We start from the raw sequence: 19,705 nt of genomic DNA on the forward strand, positions 1-19,705 counted from the left end.
TATTTTCGCTCCCTCTCTTTCCTTTTATATAAAAAAAAATCTAAATCACAGCTCAGACTTGGCTGAATCCTAACCGTCTCTCACGTGGGTCCCACGATCCCCTTGGATCAAAAGATGAGCGAAATGGACGGTCACGATTGCATGGTAGCGTCTTCTTTACAACGTCACTCTGCGCTGCTCAACTTCTCGACTTCGCCGCGTGTTAAACAAACCCTACTCTCCAACTGACTTTTTTGCCACCATTAAAATCGCAAAATGGCGGCTGTGTCCTCTCCCCACATTATGATGCGTGGGTCCCATTCTTACTCGATTAACACGCATTTTTACGGTGTGGTAAAAATAAGCATTAATTTGTTATTTATGATACTACAGAAGCTGGACCCTTTTCTTTCCTTTTTTAATGAATAATTATTATTATTATTGATAATAAATGTAAAAGATAATTGTTTGAAAATTGAAAGTTAAAATTACTAAAAATATTTTTAATTATAGCAAAATATGATTCATTCACAATAATATTTTGTTAAATTTATAAGTACAATATTAGAATATATATAATATAATCAAGATCATGTATTTGATTTCAAGTCTATGGACGTCAAAATCATATTCTTGTAAATTAAATCATTTAGAAAAGTTATTTAAATTATTGATTTTTTCATAGATTTTATTTTTAAAACTTTTTAAAGATCTTATTATTAGTATTTATAGTATTATTGTATTTATAGTAATGTTACAGATTAATTGATGATATTTTCTATATTTATTAAACTCAAAAATGAATGAAAATTTAGAGATATATCCAACTAATATTTTAATCTTGTGAATATAATATAATATTTATAGCATAAAAATAATGATAGTGGTGTAAGATGTAAAAAAAATAATAGAAGTGGATGTGTTAAAAAATTTGTAGAAGTGGGTTGAACGATATCCCATTCCATTAAAATCATCTGTGTTATTTAATTTATTTACAGCGATTTAAAATTTTTTAATTCTATCTAAATAGTTTAAGCCGGTTTAGTAATCTCGTTTTTATTTTCGATTTTTTAAAATTACGTCTATTACTTTTTCATTCATGGTTCAATTCTAAATCAGATTTAAAAGTAAAATTAAAATTTTAAAAGTTACTTTTTAAATTTTTAAATTTTTTATTTGGTTTTTAAACTATTGTTAAAAAATATATACCAGAAATAGGGTTGGCAATGAGATAAGATGGGACATGATGAAGCGGGGCAGGGCGGGATGGGGCCCATTCCTGCCCCATTCATGATGAAGCAGGACTGCGAGGATTTTTAATCCCCATCCCTGCCCCATTCCCCGTTTTGAGGAGTCAGAGTTGGGGTCGGAATCCCCGTTCGGGGATCGGGTCTTGAATTCCCTCCATTAATTGTTCTTTTTATTTTTTATTTAAAATCAATAATTTTTTATATTTCTATTAAAATTATACACTTTTAAGGAATAAATTAGTATTATTATTGTTTTATTTATTTAATTTAATAATAAAAAATATTTTAACAATTTTTTGTTTTAAAATTTAATAAAAATTTAAAGTTAATTATATTATGAAAAAACTTTAAAAAAATAAAAGGGCTTTATATATATATATAGGTTGGGGTCATGGGACGGATATATACTCCCATTGATTTTCCATCTCGATCGCGATGAATACTACGAGGATTTTTGTTAACCTAACTAGAGGAATAAACTTAAAAGTAGAAGGAAGTAATTTTTTTTTAAAAAAAAACCATATAATAACCTTGATTTTTTAAATTTAATCTCTCAATGTGATAGACTTAGTTGATAAATTTAAAAGAAAAGGAAGTCTCTATATTTTCCATAGAAATTTCTATAAGGGACTAAATTTTCAAAAATATATTTGTATGTGATAATATATTTAGCCTAAAATAAAACAATATAATTTTTAATGGGATGATAGCAGATCAATACTTCATATTTACCTTTTTTTCTTTAACTTTCCAAATATATGAATCTAAATTTTTTAAAGTTTGAATTAGTATAATATCTATTTAAAATAAAATGTAATATTTTTATTTTATTTATTTTTTGCTCTATATACTCTTGTGAGCTTCACAATTATAAAGTAATAAACAAGTTACTAAAAAATAAATTTTAGAAAGAAAAAAAATAAAAATAAAAATCCTACATTAACAAAAGTAGATGTCCAAAAGATTGGGGGTATCAACTAAAGTTAAGGACTCAATTAAAGTTCAGACCAACAATATTTTTTTAACCTAAAAGTTATTCAAAAGTTATCTACCCAAGTCTTTCTAGAGAGATTAGTGATTTCCCATGTTTCTATTTTTTTTATTAGAAAATAAAGGAAGTATAAAGATTAAAAATGTGACTACCTATGTAAAGAGTTAATCATTTAAAGATTAGTTCAAAGGTAATTGGCACAATCTTATTTTTAGAGGTAAGAGGTTCTACTCCTTCTTTGCAATTGTTGTACTAAAAAATATGAATGTTGAATGAATCAAATTCGATAAAATTTGGGATGGAAAATTCTTTCTCCCAAGATTTTCACATATCTGTAATTATTAAGTAGTAATCAAAATATTTTATTTTATTTTATTTTAGATATCAGTTAAGATTCTTCTAATCCTAAATGTCTGAATTTTGAAAAAACTAGTACGAACTTTTAAAAATAATTATTCTAATCCATAACAGTACTTTTATATAAGCATGAATTCAAGCGCAACTTAATGACAAACATGGAGCAAAATATATTAAAAGTAAAAAAATTAAAAAAAATATAGCAAATACTAAAATATTTGTCAAATTGAACATAACTCATAATATCAACCTCGAAGTTTTGATTCCACGTATTGTAAAAAAAAACAAAAAAACAAAAAATTGCTTTTTAAAAGTTTGAATACTAAAATAATTATATTAAAACTTTAGAGGTCAAAGTAAAATATAGGTTTAAATATTAGAGTCATATAGTTTCAAAGTGTTCATTTTAGCTCATATACTTTCCACTTTAGATTATTTTTTAGTTCTATTACTTTAAAAAATTTCATATTGGTTATTGTGATTTCAATTTTGATTCGTTTTAGTCTTATATTTTTAAAAAATGATCATTTTAGTCCCTCCATTTTCATTTTTATTTCATTTTAAGAGATAAAAAAAATTAGTTTTGAAACTTCGAAAATCCAAATGACCAAAGTTGAAAGTAGGAGGATCTAAATTAACTAAAGTTGAAAGTATAAGGATCAAATTGAATATTTTGAAAATAAGGAAACCAAATCCAACCAAAATTGAAAATGGAAAAACAAATAGAGAAATCAAAATCAACCTTTTGAATAAGACACTTCTCTACCTCTACCATCCAATTGGTTTTTGGATATATAAATATTAAGAGCATTATTTGCTTGAAATTACCTTTAAAATAGCAAAAGCAATTTTAATTGATAAAATTCATGACTACTTAAGAAAAACAACTTTTAAAAAATAAGTTTAAATACTACTCCCCAAAAGATAGGTCTGTTTTCACTTAAATCAAGATCTACTCTTGAAGACATGTTTCCCCTTGCTTCAATACGAACCATCTTTTAAGGCAGTAAATAAATATGTTAATTAGAGAATGAAGACAAAAAGTGTTGAAGTACAAAATGAAGTTTTCAAAATTCACAAGCTTCTGTAGGTAACACTTAATGCCAAACAAACAGATTAGAGTAAATAATCAGCCAAAAAAAAAAATAAATTTTCTTCTTATTCAATTTCCATAATGCCTAAACAACAATATTTTTTTTTTCTTTTCTTTTCCCTTATCCAAAATTTCCTTTTCTCCTATTTACAATGTTACAGTCCACAGATAAAACAAATGTGACTAATAAGACAACATGGGGATCTCTCCTTCAAGCTTGCAGGCAGGCAACACAGCACCAAAATGAAGGCATATACCCCAGAAACAGCCTCACCTCAAATTATAAGTAACCTCAGCAGCACAGCCATTACAGAGGCCATTTACTTATATAATGTACAGAGCCATTTTAGCCTCAAAACCAAACTTGCTCCTCAACTCAAAACTATCAAGTTGTTAGAAATGTCGTTCAAAATTGGAATGTTCATCGCATCATTCTAATTCCCATCCTCTTTTACATTTGCTGCCTTCTCTTTAGCACGGAAATCGTCCAAGCTACGATATTCCTCCCTAAGTAACTTATCCAATGCTGGATGTTTTCTTAGGGGTTCTTTCTGATCACGTTGTCTACGATAGTGGTGGAAAGCCCTGCCAAGTACACATAATAATGTTAAGACAATCGGCTGAAAGAAGGAGCAGAAGAAGAATTGAAAACTTGACTAGTTTCAACCTATGAACAGTCTGAAATATGATACTTCCAAGTCTAAAGAAAGGATGATCAAAAGTAAAGCATATCATATAGTGCGTTCAAACTGTCAAGAAGAAGAAGAAGACTCTTTCCATAAAATCTATTATGGAACGGGGACAGAATGCTGAAGCCAGTTACTTTTGAAGCTTTGTTCGAAGCAGGGAGAGAACTAGACCTTGGAAGGCATGTGTTTATAACTGTCGCATCAATTTTCAATCTTGATTTCAATGGAAAATATATACTTTTTGGGACTAATTTTGACGTTCAAGGGTACTTTTTCAAAGAGTACAAATGAAACTTTTCAGAGTTTAGGGACATAATTGAAACCTACCTCAAAGTTCATGGGTATTTCGTAAAATTTAACCTATTTTTTAATATATATGTGCGTGTGTGTATTTATAAACCAACTTCCATTTTCTCAATGAAAGAATACACTATGGAAAAAAAAAAAGCCAAAATCACTGCAAACGAATTATAAAGTTACAGAGGGGCGGGCTGGTTTTGAACCGGGGATAAAAAATAATAGCTTAAATTCTTAATTGAAAAAGACTCAAAAGAGATAGGTCCAGGCCTCCTCCCCAAGAACTTTCAAAGAACCTCTGTTTTTCTTTCTTTTTTTATTTTAAATGAAACAAAACTTTTCATTATTAATGAAAAGAGGGTGGAAAGATCCTCCTCTTGATCATGCATATGACTGAAGTTAAATAATTTAACCTTCATGCCTTTCTCCAAGAATGAAGGCCACCCTTCTGGTAGGTAATGTTCACGAAAATGTATTGATTATCCTATCAGATTTTCACATTACGTCATTTTTCCAACAGATCAAATACAAGCTGTCTATCATGATAAGAACCCCAAGCATAAATTATAGAAGACAGCATTCCTCTATTTATTGTTTGCGATCACTAAAACCACCGAACAAAATTGTCAGTTTACTGTTTGATAATTTCGTCATTAGTGCAACAATTTACTTGTGATAGATAAAGCAACTTAATAAGATTAAAGCATGCAGTCATAATTTAAACACCTTGAAAATAACAGAAAATGCGTAAGAACTCACCAGTATTTCTCAAGGCCATAAAGATTTCCTTTCTGGAAAAACTCGAGGGTAAGCTGTTCAAAGTCTGTGTATAGATCCTCTCTAAATTCTTTTTCCAAACCATAACTGATACCAGAAAATATGGTCAAATTTATTAAAGCAAACCAGAAGATTTTATTTCCGGACCTAATTTTCATTCATATAAGAAATTTATGCTTAGAAAAGTGAACACTATAGGGAACAGAGTCAGGCTGAAACTTCGGGAAGTTAAGGGAAGTTAAGATGGCAAGTAAGCAAGAAAAATGTAAACGATGCATTGAAGAAAAAGAAAGCACGATTTATCATCAATACCTGTAGAACCTGAAGAGACACTCCATTCCATAATTATAGTTAGAAGCAGCATCTTCCAGAGCATATTTTCGGAAGTCATTGTACATTGAATCGACAAACATGTCTCTAAGAAAATAAGACCAAAACCGATATAGAGTATTCATTTCCTGCATAAATAGATCACTTTAGAGGAGAACTTGTATATAAAAGGTAAATGTAAAAAATTGGTAGCATCAACTATATAAGAATTTGTTCAACAATGTAAACTCCCAGAAGCCAAGTGTGTTATTACTTATAACCATGAAGGCAAAGAAATCGGTATAAACAGTTAAGACAGCAGGAGTTAGCATGACGGAAGAATAGATCTGAAAAAAACTTCACTAGATATAAGCCAAGGGAGGCCTTATAATGTTTAAAATTTGTCCTCATTTTGCCTAGCAATGATTAAAAAAAGAATGAAAGATCAAATATAATTAATGAAGTTCATATGAATATCTTCACGGAAGATTCACCATTGCAGATTAAGTAATCCAGAAGTCTGGGCTTTAAACATAAAATATAAGTAAAAGGCCCAATGGTAGATGCAGTTTATGGCAACTCCATGCACATGCATAATTTTTTGTCCGAGATGCAATAAATATGATGGGATGGGAATGTTTAGGAAGGTAATCCACCTCACTGCAACCGATTCCCAACTTCTTTCTGTCGCTCAAGCACTTTTTGTAAAATTTAAGGTACCTAGAATGAGAACAATAAACAGACTTCACGTTACAAGCCTCTATCCTCATATTTGAGCAATATTTCATAAGTAAATGAGTGTCTTACTTCTGCTGTTTAAAACCATTCTCTTCTAGAAGTTGGTGACTGGGATGCTGAAAGGGTGGAAAGGACTTGGGAAGGGAACCCACTGGTGGACTATTGCCAAGGAAATTTCCATGAGGAGAAACACTCAATTTCGATGGCCTGGAGCTGTAAATATGAAACCATACCCGTATTAGCCCCATAAAAGTGAGGGGAAAGCAATTTGAGTATGATTTATTTGTTTAGGAAACTGAAAGAAAGTAACTTCCTTTTTCTCAACGGCAGAGAGATGTTATATTATGAAATTTTATACACAAATAATGGCTCTTTCAGACTAACCTTGTGTTATCAGGGGGAGTAGAACCAAAGAAAAAACCTACAGAATTACTAGGTGGACTCTCTGCTACAATGCCAAGAGAGTTCCGACTCGTTCCATGATTTCTAAAGTTGCTGGAGAAAAAGCGTTGCTTATGTGATGATTGTTGTTTAGGGAAAGTTTTAGTTTGTTTCTTCCTGGGACTAGCATTCCCGATTTCATCCAAACCACAGTATCCAGCAGAATGTTCACTAGGTTTTGACCGTGCTGATCCTGAAGCACTGCTAGATAATCTTGAGGTTCCCTCCCTATTCTCTGAGTTGCACTTGCTCTTTTTTTGATTAGAACGTTTTTTTTCCAGTACCTTAGCATGTTAAAACAACTTTAACGATCATTCAAAATTGGAGGAAAGAATTGCATAAACACAAAATAGGAGGGATGGTAGATTCTCAACTTGCTCGTAGAAGTAAAGGCCATCATTTATTGTTGAAGCAAGCTCTTTAGATATTGATTTTGATTCTTTGCCTCCATTTGCAGACCTTTTTTCGATGGCACGATTCTGCAAAGCAATTATGGTGGAAATTTGTTTTAAAAAAAATCCATACAAGAAATGGAATAGGACATGAACTGTATACGTGAACACTTTCTGGATGATTAAAAAAAAGGGAAATTCGAGAATTGCCATCAGTAAGGGGAATACAGTCTCATAAAACACAAATAAACAGTATCTGGCACTAAATCTATTTGAAAGTACAAATTATCCTAAATTCATTTAACTAGTTACCAGCACAACTGCTTCTGATCAGAAACAAAAAATTCTACCAAATAAAGATGGCAATGCCACAATATCAGACTGGGGGCAACTATGACCAACTAATACACTGGTAGTTTTATTTCCAAGTAAATATTTATCTTCCAGAACACAAACCAAGCAAATCCTCTGATATAGAAAAGTTGGGACAACAAAACTTTTATTGATTTCTTACACTTCTCAATAAGAATATTCAGATGAAAGATTGACTCAAGGTTCGTACATGATCCAACAACAGATAATAACAATATAAAAAGATGACATGAATATTTTGACTTGATCTTCATCAAATGTCAATATAAAAAATAAGATTAATGTTATGAAGGCGAGCAGCAGTTGCTCGACATGGAAGTAGATCATTTTCCCTAATAACATCTACCTGGGTGACAATAATAAGTCTCTGAACATCTTGATCATTGACAGCAATCTCGTCATCGTCTTCGTCAATCCTTGATGGATTATCAACATAAATTAAAAAAATAAAAACAAAACAAGCTTAGAACATTCTACAAATTGTATCACCACACCAATGGATCTGATCCATTGTATAGAGTGAAAAGATATGTGTGTGTGTGTTAAGGAAAACGATAAAAAATCATAATAACTCTCCAACAAACAATGGATCATGCCAAACAACATTGTTGCGATCCAGGTAGATCATACTTGTACGATAAAATCTATAACACTAAACCATGCAAGACATCAACATGAGAGAGAGGAAAGATAGATTTATCGGTAATTATAGACTAAAGAATTGATGGAAGGTATGCTGTATGCATGGAAGAAAAGGAGAAATTAGATATGAAGAAGAAATCAAAGAAATTTGTATGCGTATGAAAGAGAATTTAGAGGAGTCTTGCATTAAATAGGATCTAACGGAGGGCAAGAAGTCTCCCAAGCATCCATAAAATTGTTGAATGGCACTCAAATGTGGTGGGGTGGGGGGGAAGGGGGGGAATAATAAAATAAAATAAAAATTTTAAAAATAAATAAATAAAGCTGGGGAATTAGATTTAAGGGAGACACACCTTCTTATGTAAGCAAAAACCAAAAAACACCATCTAGAAACCCTAATCCTTACAAAATTCTCCGGTTTGTTCTAAAAAAATATTCCCAAAAGAAAGCTACACAAATGTATCCACAAACGTTTTGTTTTTCAAACAAAAGGATGTCTTACAGTGATTTGAATGAAGTGTTTGACCAAGTGAGATTAACCAATTGAAATCCCTCCACCAAGTGACCAAGAACAATAAACAAACAAACATGGATCAATCGCATCCTTCATCATAAAAACATAATCTTGTTTTATTTATTCTATCCTCTTAAGTATAATGCCTATGGTCATTCTACAAGGAAAGAACGGACTAAAATTACCAAGCTAGAATCAATCATATACCTTCCATTTGAAGTCAAATCATCTTTTTTTACCGTTTTCTGTTCAATCTCTAGCTCTTCATCAAGCATGAAAGTGCTTGAAAATTGGCTTGAAAGGTCATCAACAGTATGTGCACCAACGTTTGATGAAATCTCTATGCCTTGAGGAGGCACAGTTCCACGAGAATGTTCTGAACAAAGTTACAATCAGCACAAAACCAACAGATGATTATTGAATTGATCTCCCACTTGAACTACTACGTTCATAACAGTACTTTTTTACTCCATCAAGCTGAACAATCAAACTATCACCTTCCACTATATCTAGGTTTGCTACTTCCAGGCTGTCCCTGCTTTGGAACTTCTCCCGAGAACAACTCTGAAGTAGTGAAGACTTGATATTATCATTAGATGGCAGCACTCCACAACCATCTGAAGCATTCTCATCCGCCAAAGAGTTAGTAGTTTCAACCACCACATTAGATGAAGTCTCAACATTTAATGTTGATTTAGCGTCTGCAGGAACTGGAATCCACTTTGACCATTCATCACGTTTTCGCACTTTTTCACCCTGCAGAAGATTAAGTTTTGTAAGGTAAAGTAGAATTCATTTTATTACAAGCCTGTGTAGTTTCTAATTCATTTTCAATACATGCTTTTATTTGAATACTCTTTGGATCCTTCTTCTTCAAGTACATTTGCACACATAGGTACAGCAGTTGTATTGGTAAAGCAGAGGGTATTTAAGTGGGAAAAGTCCAATATAAATATGTCAGAGAATTAAGCCACCGTTTAAATCATGGATTATGATTTTGCTACATGAGCCATCACATAGATATTTGAGGTCCACATTATTCAAGCACACATCCAACCAATCTGCCTTAAATTCAAAGGAATACTTTCAGATTTATCCTTAGATCCCTAGCAAAACGCTAATTGTCACCTCTGCTCTATCTGTACATCCTCATCAAACCAAGTAACTAGCTAAATAGAAACTGGTGAAGCGATCACAATCCACCATTTCATCACTAAAAAGAAGGATCTTCAAAATTCATTCATATGGAAAGGACCAAAACAGATTCTCAAACACCAAATTCATCAAAAGGACACTTCTCTCTTCCCCTATCTCTTCATCTTTCTACTCTCTCCCTTTCCACTGTCCTGCATCAATTTCGTATCTTAAATCATCACATTCGAGTATGTTCCACACCTAACTTAAAAACCGATGCTGCAACTCCATGAGAAATAAAACCTTAGTAACACTAGGAGCAATGTTTCATTCATTAAAATAAGTAAGACGAACCAAATGCTTGTACAAGTTCAAAATGCAGCCAGGATGCCATCCCGGCAATCCCACTATCTTAAAACGAGAATAAGAACAGGAAAGATATTAATTTCTGCATGCGTTCAGAAAAGAGTTAGGAATTACACATTAAAAGTTAAAAACTGAAATAAATAAAAAAAAAAATGAATAAATAAAGGCATTATCAAACTATGGTATTTAAAGCTGTGGACTTTAGATACCAACCAACACGATAGCATTCTAGTTAGATAGGTTTCTCAATATGACGGCAAGAAAAGAGTGTTGCAGAAAGTCAATAGTTTTAAATTTCATCATTCTAACTGCAGCACTAGAATCCTTGCAGTCTCAAGGTTTTTGCTCAATGCATTTCATAGGATGAATTGAACTAAATACAAATACCAAGAAGAAGAAGCATGTGCTCCAATTCCTACTACGTCGAGAATCAAGCAACATAAAATGCCTGAGGAATTAAGTGGGTAGCTTCAAATATATTTATTTGAATGAGTGTTATTTTAGATTAATATAAATAGATAAGAAAATTATTTCAAGCCAACTGAAAATTTTCTGCATCCATCTAACAGGGGAAAGAGCTAGGCAATAATATAGCTTCCAAGTATATTTAATTTATTCTGAAAAGTAAATTTGATAGAAAGAAGAGGGTTGTCAATTAAAAAAGGAAAAAGTTAAACGGGGATGAATTAGAACTCAAATCAATAAAACCTATTGTCATCAGATTTTTGAAGTCTATATTTTCCCCAGATAATTCATATGAATTCCCTTTTGCCCCAAAAATACAGAAACGAACAACAAAGCCATGAAACAAAATAATAAATACCTGAACTTCGACACTTGCAGATGAGTGCAGAGAATCAAGGATAAATGAAATGTCAGTGCTCATTTTCTTAACCTGGAACCAAAATTCCAAGGAAAAAAATGTTAACGACGAATAAATCTTCGAATTACTAGAACATGATAACTGAAATGTGAAATTTCTAGGCCAAATACATATCATGAACATGATAACAGCAAGGTACAATTAACCTATCAGTACACCACATGTTCCATAATGTCATGATTATAAATATCATGAATCCATGGGACAGAGTCACAGATCTACTAGATGGAAAAAAAGGGCTTATTTTCTGAAACACTCCAATAAATATTAAACTATACCCTTTTGAATTCAGCAATGGCTGATATTGGAACCCATCCATGGTCATCCATCAAAGATATTAGATAATGGTCATTCTTCAGATTTTCATTACTGCAACCAAAGAAAAACCCAAGATCATATAACAAACGAGAAAATATCCATTGATAAGTGGAAAGCTACAAATAGATGAGTAATACTCAACCAGCAAGGGAACTGTCAAAGAGCTTCTCCAACTGGAATTAGAAGGCCAAGCAAAAACATAAATAACAAGGCTACATTCAATAGGAATGAAATACTTGTCTAAGTGTAATAAAAGAATAATCCACCCAAAAAAAAAAAAGGTTAAGCACAAATATTGCCAAAATCCAGGTACAACAAAGCATTCAATGAAGAGTTCTAATGTTTTATTTGGATTGTTTTAGTTTTCTTTGCTTTGATCTTGCGCTTTGTTGTAGAAGGGTTTTTCGTCTTAATTTTATATCTTTGTATCTTGAACATTATTCTCTTTTCCTCATTTCAATGAAAAGTTCTGTATCCTCAAAAAAAAAAAAAAAACAAAAAACAAAAAACAAAAACAAAAAAATAAAATAAATAAAAATAAAACAAAGACAAAGACCAAATNAAAAAAAAAAAAAAAAAAAAAAGCATTCAACACTGAATAAATAAATAGAATATATAAAAGGACGGTTCTTAACATGCGGCAAATCTAATGTAAAGAAGTATCAAAGTCTCAATATTCTCAACAAATAGGGGGAAAATCTCTTTCTAGATTGATGGTTGACCTACCTAAAATAATACTCAATTTGTTTTATTATGTTGGCCCGAAGTGCTAGCAAGTCTGGGGGAAGCATTGAAGCCCTTGGATTAATAGAGTGTGGAATGAACTGAGGAGGTCTCCCGATTGCATCAGGAGGTGGAACAGGAACATAGTACATAGGTCCATGTCCTGCATAACATAGAAGTCTTTGGTGGTAACTAATACAATCAATAATTTCATGTTAGTATAGTCCAACAACATAACAGCACATATTTATATTTGGAGCAGTTCAAATATTTGTGTAGCAGATTATTTTACTTAGAGAATAAAGAGGAACAAGGAGGTTAATATCTCAAGACACCTCAAGGGTAATTAGGATGGCATAATTACCAGGAAAACTTGGACCAACCATGAAGCCAGGAGCTGGAGAGAAAAACTGTGGTCGTATGAAAGGGCGTGGTCCAGCACCATGTTGCATGGAAATGTTGTCTCTTGGATTAAATCCCCGTTGATGATGCCAGCCATGGTTCCAATGAACACCGGACTCCTGCATATTAGGTCTTCTATTATGAATACCAACAACATAACCATTTGGATCACCTCGTGGGGGAGGCTCAACAGGTGGAACAAAAGCTTGTACTGGTGCCTCATTGCCAGGCTTAATCATATGTACTTCAACACCAGCTACAGGACGAGGCTGGTAAGCATATCCAGGAACAGCGAGATGAGGAGGATGTAATAGGGGTGGAAAAAGCGGAGGCATTGGTGGTTGGTGATAAGGAAATGGAACAGAGACATGTGGAGCACCATTTGGGTTGCGCTTAGAACCTGGTTTTTGATGATGTGGTTGGAAATTCTTGTGTGAATAATTAGGATTCCGAGAGGCAGGTGACTTTTGTGCATATCCTCCCTGATTGAAAGGGCCATATGATCTCCATTTAATTATATGCAAGAGGAAAAATAAAATAAATTGGATATAATAAGTCAATAAGTGGCAGGAATGTAACTAGTTATTAACAAGATTTCATAGCTATAGCCTATAGGTGATGGACTTTACCGGGATACTCACTGGTTGAATTTCATGCCAAACACAAACATGACATTTATAGGAATATTGAACTACTAATCTTAGTTTCTTAAAGATTACACTAATTGTTTGTGTTAACATACACAGAGATTTTCTGTCATTTTCAGGTCAAGAAAACAAGATAGCCAATAAAGAACAATAACAGAATAAAGGGAACTGAGGGAATCAGCTGGAAAAGGAGAAAAGGAAACTGAAGTAAAACAGTCTGCCCAAAAGAGGCTGGAAGGGTTCCTGACACTCGCTCAGGCATCTCCATAGATAGCATTATTCACCGGGAAAATGATTCGCCATCGTGCAGCATTATATTTATCCAAATTCAGAGACTCCCCAATAGTGGGTGGAAGGGGTGAGAGAAAATGAGGAAAACATGCGAAAACCCAGAAAACCTCCGTTGAATGGTATGTTGCAGTTGAAAATTTTGCACACTGATTGAACAGCATCAGGCCAATGTCTAAGAAAATTAGCTCATTCATGACCAATTAACGGGAAAAAACAAAACAAAACAAAACCATGACGAATGAAGCTAAAATCAAACTCCTAAAAGAAACTTCCAAATTTTCTGTAGCACGCTAAAATAATGGGAGTCGTTAAGTTTACAAGGATATGATAATCTGTAATAAGTCAAAGCGGATACCAATAACTAATAGTTGCATCCCACAATATTTACTTTATGCTATTTTGTAAGTTATATGCTGAAACCACCATTTTCGTCCGTGAGTGTGTGTGTGCGTGTTTTGGGGGAAGTTGACCTGAGCTCCTAAAGAAGGAGAGTGAAGAGCTACTCCATCAGAAACCTCCCCTGAATCAGAAGACACAGCAGACGTAGTAGCATCGAGATTTTTGGGTCGCTGGGCGTCGGCGAGTGCAGGCCAAGAATCAGCTCCCATTACAGGAGCATCCGTGTCCTTCCCATCGACGGCAGCCGGGGTCTTCCAAGGAGACTTTCGGCCATTAGTGTCTTTGTTATCGTCAGTAACCTCGGTGTCCACCATCACCATTCTCAGCAGGAGATTCAAAGCAAGACCCAGATTCCTAGGAGACTGAAGAGGGAAAAACAGTAAGAAGTGAAATTGGAAGAAGCCCAGAATCAAGAAGCTCCCAAAGTGAATGGAGGTACTATCTTGAGTAGGGATCAAAGAAGGTGAAAGAAAAAAGGTGGGTTTGAGGAAGAAGCGGCCAATAGAGGGTCGGAGAAGTGGAGTGCTAGGGTTTATGAAGCAAAGCAAGCAGGGGAGGTGTGAAATGAAGAGGAGAGAGAAGGAGAAATGAGGAAGTTTGGCGGAAGCAGAGAGTGAAATTGAGTTGCAGAGAATTTATATAGCGAGGGCAAAGAAGGAGGAAGAGAAAGGACTGCGACTGAGCTGTAATTGTGACTGTCAAATGTGTGAGGGAATCGGCCGATATCCTTCGATTCCCTTTTTTCTTCTCTTCCTATTTGGAGCTTCCACTAAAACTCCCCACTTTCTTTTCTCTCTCGATTAACAATTCCATTCTCTACTCTATTTATAATTTCTTAATTTCAATGCTTCAATATTTTTCTCCCAATCATTTTTTTATTTTCAAATTAGTTTTTTCTTGTCTCAGTTTCATAAATTCAAATTTAGTTTGTAATAATAGAATTTTCTTGGTTTCTTTCCTTTTCTTGTGTGTAATGATTTTTACCCTACCTTGTCATTATTAAAAAAAAAATGTCTTTTTCATTGTCATTTTCACTTTTTAAATGGTTTTCAAACAAAAGTATAGACTTAATAAAGACTACCGAGAATCCATAAACTAGATTTATAATTAAAAATTTTATTAAAAAAATGTTAAGGTATACTAAACTTAAACATTTGATCCTCATTCTAATATTGTTTTATTGAAAGAATAAACAAATAAAAAAACAATAAATACGACATCTCATATCAAACTCGAACTCACACATCTACGAGCATTAGAATAATTGTGCATCCATGTATTGGAATTTACGAGTGTTAAATTTCGATTTAGTCTGATTGATTTTGGAATGTCAATTTATCTATGGAATTTAGTTAAACCTCCTAATTTTAGCAATCTATTTTCTTATTCTTATTTTTTTTACTATCATACATCTTAGTGCAATCGATTCGAAAGAGTTAATCAAATGAAAGACATCAACTTGTTATTAATTGTTACTTAGAATTTTGATTTGGTAGCACGAGTAAACATTTTGTAAATTTATGTAAATCACAAGGATCAATTTGATAATTTTGTCCACTGAATAAACTAAGTTCTAACAAGGTGTGAAGTACAACCATAAATTTGAAATTTCAAAATTATGGGGTTAAATTTTTGTTTCGTTTATTATTATTGTTTTTATTGGTCGGAGGAGGAAATTTTAATTTAGTTCTTTGGTTCACGTGCTTTAGATTTCTTTATTGGTTTTTTAAAATATTGAATAAAATTTACCAAATGTTTACCTACTTACTTAATATTTAATGGACAAATTATTTATTTAGGGAATGAATTAGTTTTGTGACGTGAATACTTTTGTTTTTTCGCCCTTAAAAATCAAATTTGTGTAAGTTAATTTAAAATATAGAGGTTTTTTAGATAAATAAGGCATTAACTCCACACTATTTTTTTGGAATATTTGAGGGTTGGATTGAAAGACTTTTTTAACTCAATCAAATGGTTCAAATTGTTAATTTCTTCCATCCAAATAATCTTTATTAAAAGATAAACCTAACCCAACCCAACCACGAAACATTTGGAGATGAGTTAGTTCGGGTTGATTGGTTATTTTTGTTCTAAAAGAAAGTAAGTTGTTAATATGTAAAAGATCGATTTAATTATTTTCATATATTGAATTAAGATCAACAACTTAATTTCAATTTATATTATTTTCATAGTGCTAAAAAACTGTTTTTAAGAGTCATAAATTATCCAAAAAATGATAAAACTTAAATAAATATATGTATATATGATTGTATCATAAATAAAAAGTATACATTATAAAGTTAATAATAAGTTCAGGTTAGTTTAACCATTTTAGATGAATCTATGAATCAACTCAACCCACAAAAATTTCATTTCTTTTGAACCCAACCCAACCCAAATGAATTGATAACCCGACCCAAAATATATGGGTTGGGTCGGATTAATTGTTTTTTTTCGGATTATCAAGTTTTTTAAACACTCCTACTATTTTCTATTAAGGATGAAAATGATACAATTGGTTTTCCTTCCAACAAAAGATATTACATAAGTTGAAACACTATGGTGTTTGTGATCATTTTACCTTGTTTGTTGAGAATAAGGAGTGATAATGCGCTTGTCTTTTTTTCGATTTTGGGCCAACTATGAATTAAATCGAACTATGGATTTTACAACATATGAATGTTGGATAATGAAATGGGCATTCAAATGCCATAATGATTAAGCTTGGATCAGGATCAATAAATGTGATTAGAGGTCGATTGGACATGGAATTATAAATGTCCAAAATCCAACCCAATTCAAATCAAAATTTAGACAATGAAGATATTGGACACAAGTCCATGTAAGACTTATGAAAACTCTTTTAAATATAGGGTCTTTAGATAGAAGGCCTAAAGAAAACTTTATATTTCATAAATGGCTTAAAATTTGATTTTTTTTTTTTTTAAATAAATATGACTTTTAGGGTTAATTTTGAAGAATTATAACCCTTTTCATTTATTTATATTTGATTTTTATATGTTTTTTTCCCTATTTTTGAAGCAACTTTAATGATGGTCAGAGAAAATATATTTATTATAGAGAGAAAATACATTTATTTATTATTATTATTATTATTGTCATTTATCAATCGAGAGAGAAAATGTATTTATTGTAATTTTTTTTCCACTTTCCAATTTGAAAAAAATGCATTTAATGAATTTTTATTTTCTATTTATGTTGGTTTTCCCGTATCAACTTATTGACTTTTTTTATGGATTAATAGTTATTCTAAATATACTTTAGAACATTTTTACGGATTCATGGTTATTTTAAATATACCTTAAAATATTGTATTAGGTATTTGAAAATATTCTAACAAAGATATGAAATATATTACCGTTTATAAATTAGAAATTGACTCGACGTTTGACATAAACCATAGTATAAACCAATATATAAAGTATACCACGGTATATAAATCTTCATAAATTTCATTTACGCCACAGTATATACATCATAATATATGAAGTTTAAATAAATAAAAAAAAACACTCTCGTTTATATCAAATAAACGAATACATACACCATAGCAGATACCAATTTTCATACATAAGCTAAAAAAAAAAAAAACATATATATTACAGTATATATAAAAAATATAAAAAAGTAAAACTAAAAGTTGAATCAGGCCCGTCTTCGTCTGCTCCTAGTCGGTCGTCATCGTTTATTTACTCCGAGTCTGCTGTCGCAGTTCATTTGCTCCAAATCCGCTCTTGCCGTTCATTTGCTCTAAATTCGTCATTGTCGTTCTTCTGCTTTGAGTCTGCCATTGTCGTTCTTGTCATCTCGTGCTCGCCCCTTCGTTGAGTCGCCCCACATCATCCGTCTCCTGCCTAACTTACACCATCGAAAGAAGAAATGAGAAAAAGGGAGAGAGAAAAGAGAGAAAGGACGAATAAATGAACTTGAAGCACAGGGAGATAATATATGCATAGGGGAGAGCAAATTATAATGTGTATATATATAACATAGGTGAGGGTTAAATTGTAAATAACCATTAATATGGGTAAAAATAGGGAGACCATTGGATATTTTCTGTTAAAAAAAAAAAATCAACCCATTAAGATATATTCCTAAGGCCTTTTATGTAAAGTTCCTTAAATATGTCATTGTTTCAGGATAGTTTTTTTTAAATAATAATAATAATAATAATAACAACAATCAAATCGGACCAATGATTTTGTATTATTTCCAAATATAGAATAAATTAAATATGATTAGATAAAATTAGGTTTTGTTTAATAACTATTTGATTTATTAGGATGATTTGCATATTTCTTTGATAAACTCAATTGATTTTTAGTCGAGTTAAAAAACAAAAACAAGTTTTTAAAAACATTTTTTAGTAAAAAAATTGCATGTTTTTTCTTTTTGTTTTTTGAAAAAACATTGGCTACTAGTTGATAACAAAACCACAAATGTTAGAAGTATAAAGGATGTTTATAGATTTTTAAATATCAAATGATTATAATAATCTACTTTAATAATTAAATTTTTCAATAATCGGTTTATTGGTAGCACAAATACGAAAATTGAACATTTGAGGATATTAAACACATTTCATTGAAACCAAAATGGTATTTTAACTTTTATTTTAAACCTCTAAAATAATATATTTTATGGTGAATTGCAATAATTAGTTGGCTTGATAACCATTTAGATTACATTTTCTGGTTTTTAAAAATCAAACTTATAAATATTATCCTACTTATAATTTTATTTGTTTTGTTATAAACTTTTCACTAATATTTTATAAAACTAAACAAAATTTTGAAAACTAAAATTCACTAAATGTAGTTTTATACATAAAGTTTTTTAACATTCAAATGTTTCTTTAAAAATAATAATAATAAAAATCATAATATGAAATTTAGGTGGAAAGTTGAAGCTAGATGCAAATTTGACCTAAAAACAAACAAAGCATTGAAGTAACTGGCCTTTGGGAGTAAAATTCTTGAATATAATAATACATAAAATTATGTCGAGGTTTCAAATATTATTTTGATTAAAAGGTTGGTTACTATTATTTTCAATTAAATTGCGCCTCGTAATTCTATCAATTTTTAAGATTAAATCAAACATTTGCAAATGACATCAATTAAACTTTGAAATGTAAATGGATGCTGATAAAACTTTTATTAAAAAAAAAAAAAAAAAAAAAACCCATTGTTTTTCCCCTTTTGTTTGATTATTCAAATTAGTTCAGTCAATGTATTTGGTAACCAATTTGAACTATATTTTCTAGAATTTGTTTTTAAATCATGTAGTCTAGATAGTATAAATTCTAAAAAATAATAAATAAATGGTTAAAATCACCTTGGTTAATTTCATTTTAAATATGTCTATTACTCTCAGAATTAGTTTAACATTTTTTAAAAAGTGCAATTTTCATATATCAAAGTTGGTTTCGAATGCAAAAGTTGTTTCAGTATATCTTTGGAAGCAATGGTTGAAGTATTAATTTTACAAAAAGATATATATTTTGTTTGTCTCATTGTTAAATTTTTATATGCATGATTGATTTGTTGAGTAATTCTAAACATATATCTCATTCAAACTAGTTGTCGTTAAACATTTAGGAGGTGTTTGGCTCAGCAACATGAGTTTAATTGAGTTGGTAATGAAGGAACTCTATGAGGAGAGAACCTTGAGCGGAAGC

At 31.4% G+C, this 19,705-nt stretch overlaps 1 protein-coding gene across 1 annotated transcript; it reads right to left on the bottom strand.

Moving 5' to 3' along the window:
- Positions 1 to 3,680: 3,680 nt before the first annotated feature.
- LOC120087739 (la-related protein 1A) lies at positions 3,681 to 14,808 on the bottom strand. The gene is made up of 15 exons (XM_039044625.1): positions 14,076 to 14,808; positions 12,630 to 13,149; positions 12,269 to 12,428; positions 11,503 to 11,593; positions 11,165 to 11,236; positions 9,339 to 9,597; positions 9,049 to 9,217; positions 8,032 to 8,101; positions 7,296 to 7,400; positions 6,865 to 7,205; positions 6,550 to 6,693; positions 6,399 to 6,462; positions 5,746 to 5,891; positions 5,416 to 5,520; positions 3,681 to 4,255 (listed from the first exon to the last, which is right to left on the bottom strand). The coding sequence occupies exons 1-15, from the start codon at positions 14,322 to 14,324 to the stop codon at positions 4,105 to 4,107; spliced, it is 2,646 nt and encodes an 881-aa protein (XP_038900553.1). The 5' UTR covers positions 14,325 to 14,808; the 3' UTR covers positions 3,681 to 4,104.
- Positions 14,809 to 19,705: the final 4,897 nt, after the last annotated feature.

This window comes from Benincasa hispida, chromosome 10 (genome assembly GCF_009727055.1).
Source record: "Benincasa hispida cultivar B227 chromosome 10, ASM972705v1, whole genome shotgun sequence".
Taxonomy (NCBI): Eukaryota; Viridiplantae; Streptophyta; class Magnoliopsida; order Cucurbitales; family Cucurbitaceae; genus Benincasa; species Benincasa hispida.